Source organism: Centropristis striata, chromosome 13 (assembly GCF_030273125.1).
Source record: "Centropristis striata isolate RG_2023a ecotype Rhode Island chromosome 13, C.striata_1.0, whole genome shotgun sequence".
NCBI lineage: Eukaryota > Metazoa > Chordata > Actinopteri > Perciformes > Serranidae > Centropristis > Centropristis striata.
Genome location: NC_081529.1, coordinates 31,544,743 through 31,560,522, shown reverse-complemented (window position 1 = coordinate 31,560,522; position 15,780 = coordinate 31,544,743). Strand labels below are relative to the sequence as shown.

Sequence of the window (15,780 nt, the reverse complement as noted above, 5' to 3'; positions counted from 1 at the left end):
CATTGAATGTGATGTTCCATGCTGAAGCCGTTAAATCTGCAAAGTCCTAACTGGTGGCAGCATGTTAGAATGAAAGGTGGCTTGCCAATTGAAGAATGATGTTTGGCGGGCTCTATGGCCGCCACCCAATCTGATTTGAGTAGCCAAAGCGCCAGCGCTGAGAAGCAGCTGTAGAAATCCAACTGGAAACACATTTTAAACCAGCTCCAAATGTAGCTTGGATCCAATTTATAAAAAATGTATCTCATTTGTTTGTTTTGCTCTCCAGGCGTTCTAAAATCTATCTGGATACCATCTGGATTTGCATTTGAAGTTGTTTTTCAAACAAGCCAACATTGTTGTATTCATGGATTAAAGCAAAAGAAAAATCTTCTGACTGAAATTGTATTTGCTCTTCAGCCAAATCAAATGCTGTGTGTGAAACATGTTTCAGGTTAGGTTTCTTGACACCTGCTTAAGAAATACTAATGCACAAATGCAGCCATCACATTTAGATGCTCAACCAAAACTGTTTTACAGGAGGAGGCCTTTTAAACAGCTGTTCTATTGCATCTATTGCAATTTTTTTTGTCTTTTCAATTATTTTTTTTTTTTTGCAAAGCTTGTCTTTACTCTCTAAAATAATCAAGCATCTACATAACTTTTCATTACAGTTTTTTTTTCCTTATTATTTCAAGTAAACCTTTTATATATAAGAAATATAGAATATATATATATAGAAATAAAAAAAATACATCAACAAACAGCCCCAGGATTAAATAACAATGGGTGCAAATCTCTATAGTGCTTTGTCTTATTAAAAAAAATAACAACAAACAGATCCAGCATCAAACAAACAACACCACAATTAAATTGCTAATAGGCTAACAGTTAGCTCTGTAGCAGTACAGTGTGTATGTGCTGCTGCTGCAGGAGGTGTTCACTTAGCGATCTCTGTTTGTTTACAACAAGCACCGGACACTCTGTGCACAGTTAGCGATGCCGGTTAATTCACAATCACGCTGTTTATGATCAGCAGCTACGCTGTGCATAATTAGCCATGTGATCGCGGTCGAAACTGTCGCTAAGCGATTAACCTACGATCGAAAACCATACGTCACCTCCAGAGTCTAGTAAATCCCTCTGGGTCCCTTTTTGTAATGGAGACACGGAGTGAATGGACATTTAAGAGGGCGTGGCCTGAGACTTTCCCAGCGGCCACTCTTTACCCTAAAGGAAACACGGCTATTGATCTCTTAAGTCAGGGGTGGGCAACCTTTACTAACTAAAGAGCCAAAAAAAAAAAGAGAAAATTGCGGAATGGAGCCGCAAACCTTATATTGAGCCTAAAATGAAAATTAACAGCCTAATAAGTCTAAATTAGCCTACCAACATTATTAATAGTCATATTGAGCCTTTACCAATATGATTTTGAAAACTAGTCTATCTCGGGGAACTCAAAACTAAACTCAAAGTTGGCAAAACTTAAAGGTTAAAGCGCCGGGCCGGAGACTTTCGTAAGCTATGAAGCACATTTTAGTTGACTTAAATGTCCAAACTTTTTTAATATGCTATAAAAAGGCTATACAATTTTACAATTGATGAATACAAATAGCTTTTGGTCTACACCATTGATAAGTTAACATTTTAATGTAAAAATATGTATATATTTTTTGTCTCAGCCACGGGGAGCCCCTGCAGGAGGCCTAAAGAGCCACATGAGGCTCTGGAGCCACAGGTTGGCCACCCCTCGCCTAAGTGGTTTCTATGAACTCCAAATGTTGAAATCCGTCGTAGCGACAGAGAACTTTAATCCATGAGTATTGAACAAGCCACACATTTCCTGCCTAAACTTCTACCCACCTAAAGGGACGAGCCTCAGGCTGCCTCGCACGTCCTCTGCCACCTGTCGCACCACACTGGAGTTACTGGGCACATAGGCCAGCTGCATGTAGCGCATGAAGTCCTTGGGTAGCGTATCAACGTCGTAGCTCTCATAGACCGTGGCATTTGGGAAGTCCTTAAAAGGCACCTTCTGACGAAGCACGATGAGGATGCCGGAGAAGAGCAGGGGCAGGAGTATCTCCACCAGAGTTACTAGGATTTGACGTTTCTGGAAAGAAAAAAAAGAAATAATCTGTCATCAAGCTGATGGGGGAGTATAAGGCAAGATAAAAAAGGTAGGAGGTAGAAAAATGAGTAAAAAAGGAATTTAAGAGCTTGAGGGAAAGGTTTTTTGAATTATCAATTAAATCTCTGAAGTCCAGGAGATTTTGGTTCAAATTTGTCAACTTCCTATGCATTCATTTCTGTCTCTGTTTAGCATCTTTCAGTCTGTCCTTACATCACATGCATGGCTCCTTTTTCTCCACACAAACTTGGCTATCAGTCAGATTTTTCATTTTATTTTAATTAACAAAGTATAAAGCTGCCAGGAACCGAAAATACAAACAAAAGACACAGGTTTCTATGGAAATGTGCCTTTTTTTTTTTTTACCATTTATACACACAAAAACAGCAGAAAAAATAATAAATAATAAAACTGCAAAACAGTCTATTTGGATATAAATTAAAAATAGTAATAGTTATCATTGTAGAAAGAAAATTCACATTTTAAAAATGGTCTAGAAACATAAATGGCACACTGTCAGAGCTCCTATGATTTAGCTTTAACTGGCTTTCTCAGCTTGTCTACATATCATATATAAATAAAGTTATTACTGTAAATAAAATGTGTATTTTCAATAAATAGCTGGACTCCAGAGGGTTAATGAGAGACTGAAAAGGTATTGAGATTAATTAACTACACTATGTTTGACAGAATATTCATAACTTTAAGTAACTCGGTGCCTCTATAAATAATGATAAATGGCTCCATATTTCAGCCACAGGTGAGTAATGTACGATAAATTCCCTTTTAGCTCCTCAGACACAAAACTGAAAGCTCGGCAGCCATAAAAAGCAAACGCAACCCCACTTCAAAAATGTTCAATGTGCTTTGAAAATGTTAACTACACATAATTTTAAGTCACGACGGGGTCCCGACACCAATTTATTCTTTTCACATAATTCAGAAATGAACAAGACAATTTCACAGACAATTGAGACGATTCATAATGTGACGGCCTCCTATTGTTGAGTGATTGGAGAACAAAGTGACTTGGACAGTTTCAGGACATTACAGTCAATCTCAGAGCGGCGCCAATGTCAGACCTTCTCCTTTCAGCACTCAATCAAAATGATCACTTAGAGGAATAAATATAAGCCAAGAATAGGCACGTTCCCTGGTCGTCCACGTATATATAAAGGTGTTTTAATGCATAAATACATTTGATTATCACATTGTTTACAGCCTGCAGCTTGGAGTTAAATGCTTCTGCATTCTATACATTTTAAAAACGCGTCTAAACTAAGAAAAGCGTAGGAAAAGAATGAAATATAGTAGCGTTCTGGTATCAGACAGAACCCAGTTATGCATCATTCAATGTTCTTCAAAAAGAAATTAAAGATGTACGTTGTCAGTGGTTAATGTTTTTGTTAATTTAATTTGTTAATTTTGGTTGAAAGGACGCTATTCTTTATAGAAGCTGTTTGCCTGGATTCATGATGTCCAGGATTACAATCAATGATACTGGTTAAAGCTGTATTGTTTTTTTTGTATTTTATTTGTTTTCTGATCAAATGCATTTGACCAATTATTCCTAAACATTGAATCCAAATGGCTATAATTTAATGGTTTGATTCTACAAACTGTCTTTTTAATTTGTGCTGCATTTTGTAATGTTTTTTTACTGTAAAAGTTGTTGTCGGACTGTTGAGTATTACTTGTTGGAATGTGGACCCCAGGAAGACTAGCGAACTGCCATGGCACAAGCTAATGGGGATCCTTCAATAAAATAAAATAAAAATGTTAGCCTCTCTACTGTCTTTTAAATTAACCTTTTTTTTTCAAAATCTGCAAAATGAAACACTATTGAGGTCAATCTTCTGTTTTTAAATCACCATACTTGCTTTTAGGGATGTGCCATATTGCATCGTTCACAATAATATCGGTATATTTTTTTTATGGTTATCATGATATTGGCAACATTCCTACTTCTTGATGTAGTGGCGTAAGGTTGACACTTACACAACTGAATATACCGAGCTGCCCTCCAAACACGTTAGCCACGAGCTAACATTAGCTAACAATTAAAGTTGCTTTAATCACAAAAAGCTACTTACTCTCTGTCGCTAAACACATGCAGCTTTCAAAATAAGAGCACAGTGTGTTAACAGAATCCACCACAGAACTTACAAGAATATTGTCAAAATAAGATGCCTTAAAATAAAACATATTTATTCTCCTTTATAAAATGCCCCCGAAACCCTAAATGGTTATTTTTATTATTTGCTCATACTCAAGAGTCAAGAGTAATTTTTTTTGGATTTTGCAACTGTTGAGATTTGCACTTCAAACTACATGTTAGATTTTAATTTATTTATACAGACTAAAAAAAAACATATTTTCTATCTTTTTAAGTATTTCGTAATATCGTCAAGAATATCGTTATCGCAAAAATAGCCTGAAATATCGTGATATTCTTTTAGGGCCATATCGCCCAGCCCTACTTGCTTTGGTTGACTTTACAGGTGCCAAGATAAAGCTCTGAGGTATTTTTCTCGAGCATTTACAGACAGTATCTAATTCAGTAGAACCATCAGCTATAACCTAGAAATCATTAACCTCGTCAACGACTAGGGCGCAACTCTTTTTATTGAGGAAATACAAAGGTTTGCTTGCTATATTTTGAATGTTTTCTGTAGGACTTCCTTGAAAAGGCCTCTGTAAACGGGTCACTTGCAAAACTGTTTTATTTCCTCGACTTAGTTTCTGTCTGCTCTTGTTGGGCTGCATGCCATTGTAGAACAAAGATCAAGCCCAGGGATAACATTCACGAGAACAGCAAATAATTTGTGCAAACTGAAACCTAATCAGCTAATAAAACCTCCTGGAGCGGAGCTGGACATGTGTCAACGTGACCTCATGTTTTCTAAATGTGTCTAGTTTATTCATTTATTTTGCACCATAAGAAAAGACAATAACAAAAAACAGGAATTAAATAAGAATAGTAAGTGCGGGAGAGGTTAAAAAACCCTATATGGGCTTATATAAAGCACCTCCCCAAGAAATATACAAAAATTCAAAAAAAGTTAACAACATTGAGAGAAAGCAACAACAAATCACAACAAAAAAGAAAGAAAATAGTCAGAAATAAAAACATTGATGTGTATAAAGGTAAATTAACTGTATTTGAGTGTATAAGAGATAATGATCCAATGACAACTATACTGGAAAAGAAACTATTAGGAGTCTTGATTTAACAGGTAAGCTTTCAGTCTTAACTTAAAATTATTGAGGGATGAAGATAATTTAACTACATGAATATGAGAATTCCAAAGTATGGAGCCTCTGTAAGCAAAAGAAAACTGAGTATGTGTAGTGCAACAGAAAGGAAGATGAAGTTTATCGGTGTGTCTTGTGTTGTAAACTGTAAAGAATTCATGAAAAGATTTGGGCAGCAAGTGGGAAAGATAATTATATTTATAATAGGGTTGTCAAAAGTATCGATACTCAAAAAAGTATCGATACTAAAACGTTGTATCCGGATACAATACTCATTTTCAAAAGTATCGATAACCCCCCCGTGCACAGCATACAACCTCAAAATATTGTTCTAACTGTTATTGTTTATTGTATTTATTTATTTTTTGCACTACCTCAGACCTGAAGCTTGTTATCATAGTTGCAGTTTCTTTTTTTGTTTTTTATTATAAATATTTAACCTGTGGTTCTGTTAATTTTTACATGTTCCATTTTTCTTATTAATAAAAATATTTCAGTTAAATTTTGGGGTCTTTGTTTTTATCCTTGTGGTATCGAAAATGGTATCGATTATCAAATATTTTCCTGATTATCGGTATCGAGTTGGAAATGTTAGTATCGTGACAATCCTAATTTATAGATAAACATGCATGATTGAAGTATATTAATATCGTAGACTGACAATATATGAAGTTTCTTAAACAGTTGGCCATAGGGATAAGAACAGCACCACAAAAAAACAGGATGGCCTAGAAATAAAAGATCTTTGCCAATAACTGTTACTACAACAGGCCTTTTTTATAGGCCTGAATAACAATGCCCACATTATGCTAGAGCAGGTAAAATGTAGGGTTGTGAAAAGTATCAATACTCAAAAAGTATCGATACTAAAACATTGTATCCGGAGACGATACTCATTTTAAAAAATATCGTTAACCCCCCGTGCACAGCATACAACCTCAAAATATTGTTCTAATTGTTATTGTTTATTGTATTTATTTATTTTTTGCACTACCTCAGACCTGAAGCTTGTTATCATAGTTGCAGTTTCTTTTTGCACAACTGTTTTTTATTATAAATACTTAACCTGTGGTTCTGTTAATTTTTACATGTTCCATTTTTAAATTTTGGGGTCTTTGTTTTTATCCTTGCGGTATCAAAAATGGTATTGAGTATCGAATGTTTTCCTGATTATCGGTATCGAGTTGATTTTTGTATCGTGACAACCCTAATTTATAGATAAATATGCATGATTGAAGTATATTAATATCGTAGACTGACAATATATGAAGTTTCTTAAACAGTTGGCCGTAGGGATAAGAACAGCACCACCAAAAAAACAGGATAGACCAGAAATAAAAGATCTTTGCCAATAACTGTTATTACAACAGGCCTTTTTTACAGGCCTGAATTACAATGCCCACATTATGCTAGAGCAGGTAAAATGTAGGGTTGTGAAAAGTATCGATACTCAAAAAGTATCGATACTAAAACATTGTATCCGGATACGATACTCATTTTCAAAAATATCGTTAAGCCCCCTTGCACAGCATACAACCTCAAAATATTGTTCTAATTGTTATTGTTTATTGTATTTATTTATTTTTTGCACTACCTCAGACCTGAAGCTTGTTATCATGGTTGCCGTTTCTTTTTGCACAACTGTTTTTTAATATAAATATTTAACCTGTGGTTCTGTACCACCAAAAAAACAGGATGGCCCAGAAATAAAAGATCTTTGCCAATAACTGTTATTACAACAGGCCTTTTTTATAGGCCTGGATTACAATGCCCACATTATGCTAGAGCAGGTAAAATGTCGTCTAAGTGATTAAAATGCACTCTGTGTATACTCTCTGCAGCCAAGAAGGACAAACAACTCCAAGATGCACTGTATTTCTTCCTTCCTGATCCTAATGGAGTCCCTGTAGTCTCGAGACAACCACAACTGGAGCAGCAGGGAGTGGATTACGGGTGATGGAGCAACAACCTCACACCATGCATGCTCTGCAGCAGATAACCAATTCCATTCCTGGATACATGCAGGCTGCATTGTGAAACCAACAGCTGATATTAATGTTCCAAGCAATGCACGCTCACATTCAGAGCAAAACGCTGGCACTGTTTGGAGTTAAAATTCCTTCCTATCTACTGTAAACTGAAAACTGGCCCCGAGCCTGATGATATGATTTTCCATGAACTGCACAATGGTGCAATCCTCAAATTAACTGCTTACGTAAGACGTCTAGTCTATCTCGGAGATTTAGAGTTGTGGTCGGGTGCGTGTTAATCACAAACAGTTGAAAATTCAGACAATAGTTAGTGCCATTGAACCCAGTGATGGGAATGTGCATATTTTCTTCTTTGCATTGCAAAAATATATTAAAAAGTATGAAAAGGAATGTCAAAAAACAGAATGTTTTCTTTTAAATGATCGCAATAGATACAATGAGTGACAGACAAGTAGACAAAATTGATGGTAAATACTAACATAATTGCAATATAACAGAAAGTAGGGCTGGGCGATATATATCGATAGAAAAGATATATCGATATATTTTTAAATGTGTTATGGATTTTGACCATATCGGATATATCGATATAGTTAAAAAAATTGTTTATTTCTTTATATATAAATGCTGCCTATAGGGTTTGTCATATTTAGTTATTGTGTAATGTTCTTTATTCTTTTCTCATATAAATATATTTATTTCAGAAAAAAAGATTGGCCTATTTTATTTCATAGGCTATTTTTTATTTTTAGATTAATAAATGTGCACTTTATAAAGCTTTGATTTGAAAAAAAGGTACTTTTTATACAGTATTTATGTTCACTTAGATACACGGTTTCAACTAAACTACTTGTGACATGTCATATTCGACTTTGACTGAACATTTGCTCTCAATTTACGATAAAAATATCGGGATATATATCGTATATCGATATTCAGCCTAAATATATCGGGATATGACTTTTGGTCCATATCGCCCAGCCCTAACAGAAAGTATATCTACATGTGTACATATGTATCTACACAATACATAACACATGTATAGATGCTTGAGACTATAGTGACATGATCTAAAATAAATAACAATAAATAACTTTTTTATGTTGTTTTGCCTATTTTATTGTTTGTATTCTACTCTAATAAAAGTATTTTTAACATCTGTTTACACATTTTCTTTGTGTGTAGCGCAATCTTGCATTATCTGTGACATACATACATCCTTGAATCTTTGAATCCTTAAAAGGAAAAACTTGTGATTTCCTCTAAAGGTCGCCATATAAGGCTTGGAAAAGCATGTGACAGCCACCAAACATGTTGACCGAGCTTAAGCCTGTGACACAACAATAATACAGGCACACTGTATATTATTGAGGTCAACCAGATTCCAGGTAGCTGGTTCACATCATAAGTTGTTGAAAAAACTAAATGTCATTTTACTGTATTTATGATGAAACTTAACAAGTAGTGTCACCTGCTCTTTAAACACAAATACTTCTAACAGTAAATGTCATTTTACTGTATTTATTATGCAACTTTACAAGTTTTGTCATCTGCTCTTTAAACACAGATACTTCTAAAACTAAATGTCATTTTATTGTATTTATTATGCAACTTAACAAGTTTTGTCATCTGCTCTATAAACACAGATACTTCTAAAACTAAATGTAATTTTACTGTATTTATTATGCAACTTTACAAGCAGTGTCATCTGCTCTGTAAACACAGATACTTCTGACAATTCACAGTTGCAAACAATGTCAGCAGAAAAAAACCACAGGCACATACAGACTGGGAGTAGGTTCACCTCCCTCCAACTCACCTGCTGAAGATAATTCTTCCACACCAGTAGTCCAAATTGTCTCACGATGGCCATTTTGAGCGGTACACAGGACACAGTCCAGTCAGCCTTCTACTGTGGCTGGAGGTAGAAACAGAGCGACATCTTTAGTTTCAGGTTGGAGCTTAAAGCACAAATGAATCTTTGAAATGTTTCTGAGGGGTTTTTGTAGCTTAGCTGTGTTTTCGAAACATGCAGTGATGGCTCTAAAAAGGTTTCTGATCTCAGTTTCTATTTAACAATAACTTGAAAACAAAAGAAAAAGAGAAGTGAAATTGAGCAATCGGCAGAATTTCCCTAAGCACATTTTTGTTATGTATAGAAACTATTTGAAGTACAATTACTAAGTAATTAGATAGGAATAGGGAAACAGGTCCAAGTGGTACTATAATATCAAAGTCTTGAAAGGAGTTTAATAAGGAAAACACTACAGGCAAATTGGCAAAAGATTTAAAACAACAACAACAACAACAACAAACAGGTTAATGACAACCATATGTGAACCAGTTATACAGACCAATGGAGAGTAGTGTTTTAGCAGAAGCAGGATGTTTACAGAGATATTTTTATTGCTGGTATTTTTATTGCTCTCATGCAAACAAACTATGAACTTTTACTATTATTGACAGTCATATTTGCAGATTTAGTCATGTAACTAGGCATAGTCCACAGAGGTTGATCAGTAAATAAAAACCATTTACCTAATTGGACCTCCACTTCACAGTTCATGATTTCATAAATGTAATCAGACTGGTCAAGCTGGGAATGCCTGAATTTCACACTGCCATTTATCTCTGCTAGGGCTGGGCAATATATCCATAAAAGATAAATTTGATATATTTTTTAATGTGATACAGAATTAGACCATACAACATATATATCGATAGTTCAAATATTTTTTTCTTTCTTTATATATAAATGCTGCCCTTACTAGGGTTTGTCATATTTATTTATTTTGTAATGTTCGTTTATCTTTTCTCATATAAATATGTTTATTTCAGAAAAAGACTGGCCTAGTTTATTTCATAGGCTATTTTTATTTAAGACATTTTTTCACTTAAAAAAAAAAAAAAAAGTACTCCTGTTGTTATACAGTATTTATGTTCATTTATAAACGGTTTCAATAAAACTACTTGTGACATGTCATATTTGGATTTGGCTTTGACTTTGACTGAACTTTTGCTCTCACTTTGCGATAAAAATATCAGGATATATATCGTATATCGATTTTCAGCCTAAATATATCAGGATATGACTTTTGGTCCATATCGCCCAGCCCTAATCTCTGCTACATCCTTTTCATGATATATCAGGGGTCACTGCATGGATTATCCGTGTAATTAAATTCAAAAGACCATGTGAGCAGATACTTAAGAGCAGCCATTTCTTTATTAGTGTCTTCTCGCAAACAATAAAGCCATTAGAAACGTGAACCTTTTCCTTATTAACTAAAAACCGGCCTTGCTCTTCTCTGATTGGCCCAACACAGCGTTCCAGCGCTCCTGATTGGACAATCCACATGCTCGTCAGTCCCTAAGGATTCTGATGAATGCTAATGATGGAGCTGAGGCACAAAGCTAAGGCTTTTCCTCAAATATAACGTGCTGACTCACCCATATGATCTAATGTTACACTCTGTAAGTCATCAAATGTATCCGCTGAAGTGAACTTATGACGTAAATGTGTCGAATTACCTTTAAAAAAGCAGGTTTCGGCGCATTAACTTGACGAGCTGCGGTCCCCTCTTCCTGTCGAGGTGGATACAATTGCTCCTTTTTTTGTTTTTAAACCGTTGATAACGGCATCACCGCGGGGCTTCTTCTTCCGTCTCCGACACCACCGAGGCTCGGCTGAGCATTAAGGACGTCCGCAGCCCGCTCCAGGTTGTTCCCCTCCGGCTCGCTGCCTGCTAGCGAAGCGATGACATTGCACCAGCTGCTGTGTTTGCCCGTGAATTCATCGTGCGAAATGCAGCGACAAACGTCAACAAAACACGTCACGTGACCACAATGGAGCAAGGTGTCACGTGATCTCAACAGCTGGATTTCACTTAAACACTAATATGTTTTTCATTTGTAACTTCATTTTTTTTTTTTTCAATTGAACCTAATTTGTCCCTTTGTTTTGAAAATATACTGTTTGGTTTCACTGACTTCCCATACACAAAAAAAAAAAAAATCTATATTACATTATAAATCTAATTATACTATTGGCAAAATATCACATACATAAATCTCGATACACAAAAAAAAATCCCCTCTTTTCTATATTTATAAGTGAAACCAAGCAGTATATTAATTCTATTAAAGACTCTACTAATTTGAAAGCTGCCAAAACTCTGAATATTTGTAATTTTTATAATATTTTTGTATGACAACCTCTTTATGATTTATTGAAACCCCCTGGCGACGTTCTGATGTATTTTTTTGTATTACACCCCACCCAACTGCCTTAATAAAGTTTATAAAAAAAAATAAAAAATAAAAAAAAAAAACTAATATATTTTTCTAGAATAGGTATTATTTTATTATTTCGTCACCCTGTTAAAATAATCGCCTAACTGATTTTTTCAAGTTTTGCAGGAAACACAAACAACTTCACCAAAAGTGTAACATATGACATTTATTGATCATTTCACTCAAAAAGGATGTAACAAAGGATTAGGGTTGTCACGATACTAAAATTTTCAACTCGATACCGATACTCAGGAAAATATTCGATTTTCGATACCACAAGGATAAAAACAAAGAGCCCATTTTTTATTTATTATGCAACTTAACAAGTAGTGTCATCTGCTCTTTAAACACAAATACTTCTAAAACTAAACGTCATTTTACTGTATTTATGATGCAACTTAACAAGTTTTGTCATCTGCTCTTTAAACACAGATAGCCTACTTCTAAAACTAAATGTCATTTTACTGTATTTATTATGCAACTTAACAAGCAGTGTCATCTGCTCTGTAAACACAGATACTTCTGACAATTCACAGTTGCAAACAATGTCAGCAGAAAAAAAACCACAGGCACATACAGACTGGGAGTCGGTTCACCTCCCTCCAACTCACCTGCTGAAGATAATTCTTCCACACCAGTAGTCCAAATTATATTAGAATAGGTATAATTGTATTATTTCGTCACCCTGTAAAGATAATCGCCTAACTGATTTTTTCAAGTTTTGCAGGAAACACAAACAACTTCACCAAAAGTGTTACATATGACATTTATTGATTATTTCACTCAAAAAGGATGTAACAAAGGATTAGGGTTGTCACGATACTAAAATTTTCAACTCGATACCGATACTCAGGAAAATATTTGATTTTCGATACCACAAGGATAAAAACAAAGACCCTAAAATTTAACTGAAATATTTTTATTAACAAGTAAAATGCAACATGTAAAAATTAACAGAACTACAGGCTGAATATTTATAATAAAAAAACAGTTGTGCAACAAGAAACTGCAATGATATGATAACAAGCTTCAGGTCTGAGGTAGTGCAAAAAAATAAATAAATACAATAAACAATAACAATTAGAACAATATTTCCGGCTGTGTGTGTTGCTGTTTGTTTGCTGGTCGACTTTTCTCTGCTTCATTCAGGGACTTCAAGAGAGAAAATAACACTTTTCAGTCACCAACATTTATGTAAACTTATCAATACTTAAAAAAAAAAAAAAGAGTATCGTATCCGAATACAACGTGTTAGTATCAATACTTTTTTGAGTATCGATACTTTTGACAACCCTACAAAGGATGGCTGTTGGCATAGTAACAACACTGTGTGTAAATTATGTAACTTAAGAGAAATAAATGACTTAGGAACTTATTGAAGTAGATATTATCCTCATTTTACCTGTTATATATGCAACCTGTATTCATATTTGCAATATTCAAAATTCTGTGTTTTGGAACATAATTTTGAAGATCAGATTTTATGTTTCCTTAGTTTCTTTTGGGTCCAAAATTTTGATCAAGTGAGTCAAAGTTAAAAATTAATTATCAGGACATAAAGGTGAAGTTGCGCTGAAAAACCTGATGCCAACATGGCATGGTGAAGATTTTTTTAACAGATTTTTTAACGGACATAATAGCCGAAGATTTCAGAGGGTTAATCACAAAAAAAACATAACTATGAGCCACAAGACGTAAATAATACCTATTCTAATATCATCACACTGTTAAAATAATCGCCTAAGTCATTTTTTTGTCAAAATGTTTTTTTTTTGCCTAAATCATCTCCTCATAGCCACCTATGGTAAAATCTCCTACATCCTCAGTTGATCAGATCATGTGATTTTACCCCTTTAAGATAATGGTCTATGTCAAGTGTGTGATTTAAGCAGATTTATTATGCTTAAGTCAAAATAAAATGTGACTTAGGCAATTTTTTTAACATGCCTTTGTGACTTAAGCAAGATATGGTAACACTTTATTTTGAAGGTGTCTACATAAGAGTGACACAAGCCTGTCAGAAACATGACATGACAAGTATCATGAGCATTAATGTTACTTCAAAGTGTCATTAATGTTCATGACACGTCCCATGTCATGTTTATGAGGTGCCGAACTGTAGACGTTTTAATACCGTTTATAGGGAAAACATAAATAACTGTTCATGTCGTATGATTTTTTTGTCACAGCCTAAAGAGCCACAGGTTGCCTACCCCTGGATTTGGGGGTAAACAGGCCCCTTAATCCACAAAAAGGAATGAAATATTTCACCGCCTTTTCTATCTATAAATAGAACCAAACTACATCAAAACCCAAAGGAAATTATTTGGAATTTAAGGAAAAATAAAAAATTACCCTTTTATTTTTCAACGTGATCTAAATGCTGATTTGAAGACCTCTCCACACAAATAAAACTCTGGTAAAGAAATATTGAATCCTGTTGGAATAATCCTGGGTCTAAAGATATTGGAATTAGCCTGAAAAATGTACACTTTTAACTGTAAAATGTAAACTAAGTTCAGTTTACTTCTGCTCACAAGTTTTCTAACATCCAAGAAAATAACCCAGAGACTTCCAGGCTGTGTTACAAACAACTGAGGGTTGGAGTTTAAAAGACTTTTTACCTTTTACCAAGCAAGGAGGGTCTAATTAAAGTACGTTGTTGAGTTTCACTCTTATTTATAGTCTATGGTTGCACTGAGGGAACTGCGTGATCCAGACAGTTTGAAGCTTTATAAAAAAGACTAAAGTTGAGATATGTCAGCTGCAGTGTCTTTTTTTAGTCATTTTGTGTCGTCTTCTTCTGTGGGGTTTTTTAGGTCATTTTGTGTCTTTTTTAGTCATTTTGGGGTTTTTTTGGTCATTCTGTGTCTTTTTTAGTCATTTTGTGTCTTCTTCTGTGGGTTTTTTTTTGGTAATTTTGTGTCTTTTTTAGTCATTTTGGGGTTTTTTTGGTCATTCTGTGTCTTTTTTAGTCATTTTGGGTCTTCTTCTGTGGGTTTTTTTTTGTCATTTTGTGTATTTTTTTGGTCATTTTGTGTCTATTTTAGTCATTTTGTGTCTTCTTCTGTGGGGTTTTTTTTTGGTCATTTTGTGTCTTTTTTTAGTCATTTTGTGGGTTTTTTTTTTGTCATTTTGTGTATATTTTTGGTCATTTTGTGTCTTTTTTTTAGTCATTTTGTGGGGGGGGGGTTTTGGTCATTTTGTGTATTTTTTTTGGTCATTTTGTGTCTATTTTAGTCATTTTGTGTCTTCTTCTGTGGGTTTTTTTTTGGTCATTTTGTGTCTTTTTTTAGTCATTTTGTGGGGGGGGGGGGGGGGGGTTTGGTCATTTTGTGTAATTTTTTGGTCATTTTGTGTCTATTTTAGTCATTTTGTGTCTTCTTCTGTGGGGTTTTTTTTTGGTCATTTTGTGTCTTTTTTTTGTCATTTTGTGGGGGGGGTTTTTGGTCATTTTGTGTATTTTTTTTGGTCATTTTGTGTCTATTTTAGTCATTTTGTGTCTTCTTCTGTGGGTTTTTTTTGGTCATTTTGTGTCTTTTTTTAGCCATTTTTTGTCATTTTGTGTCTTTTTTTGGTCATTGTGTCTTTTTTTAGTCCTTTAGTCCAACATAAGATGTGATACTTCCAAAACACTATCATGCTCAATAAAGAATTTGAAATGTTGCAAATGTGAACAAAGGTTGCAAATATAACATATAAGAGGGTTACATCCAGTTCTATCATTTTATACTAAATATATTTGAGCTTGTCTCCAGTTTTACTTGGTATATCATCATCAAACTGAAACTGGCCTCATGGAGTTTACAGCCAGAACTTTAGAGGTAAATTTACAGTAGGGCTCCACGCTGCTTTGTTTTCTAGTCTGGATGTGATGATGAAGTCTGGATTTGGTGCTTTTGGAGACTCCAGAGGGTTAAATCTGTCTCTTGCAAGTCCCCCATCTTATTGAAAGTGAGAAAAACTCATAAATAAACTAAAATGTATGTGTAAAATCACTGCAGTGCTCCTTGACACCGAGTCTATCCTTCAAACTTGAGGGTTTTAGTTTATATTTTACAGTTAAAAACATTTTTTAGGCTTTTTTAGACCTTGTATATTTCCAACTGAAGAGGAAAAAAATAAAACTGG

At 34.5% G+C, this 15,780-nt stretch overlaps 1 protein-coding gene across 1 annotated transcript in view; it reads right to left on the bottom strand.

Moving 5' to 3' along the window:
- The window catches only part of abca3b (ATP-binding cassette, sub-family A (ABC1), member 3b), a 60,568-nt gene extending 48,944 nt beyond the window's left edge, over positions 1–11,624 (bottom strand). The window contains exons 1-3 of the mRNA XM_059348295.1: positions 10,888–11,624; positions 9,176–9,274; positions 1,843–2,092 (exon numbers count right to left, since the gene is read on the bottom strand). Coding sequence (XP_059204278.1) covers positions 1,843–2,092; positions 9,176–9,229 — 304 coding nt within the window. The 5' untranslated portion in view covers positions 9,230–9,274; positions 10,888–11,624. The remainder of the gene's footprint in view (positions 1–1,842; positions 2,093–9,175; positions 9,275–10,887) is intronic.
- Positions 11,625–15,780: the final 4,156 nt, after the last annotated feature.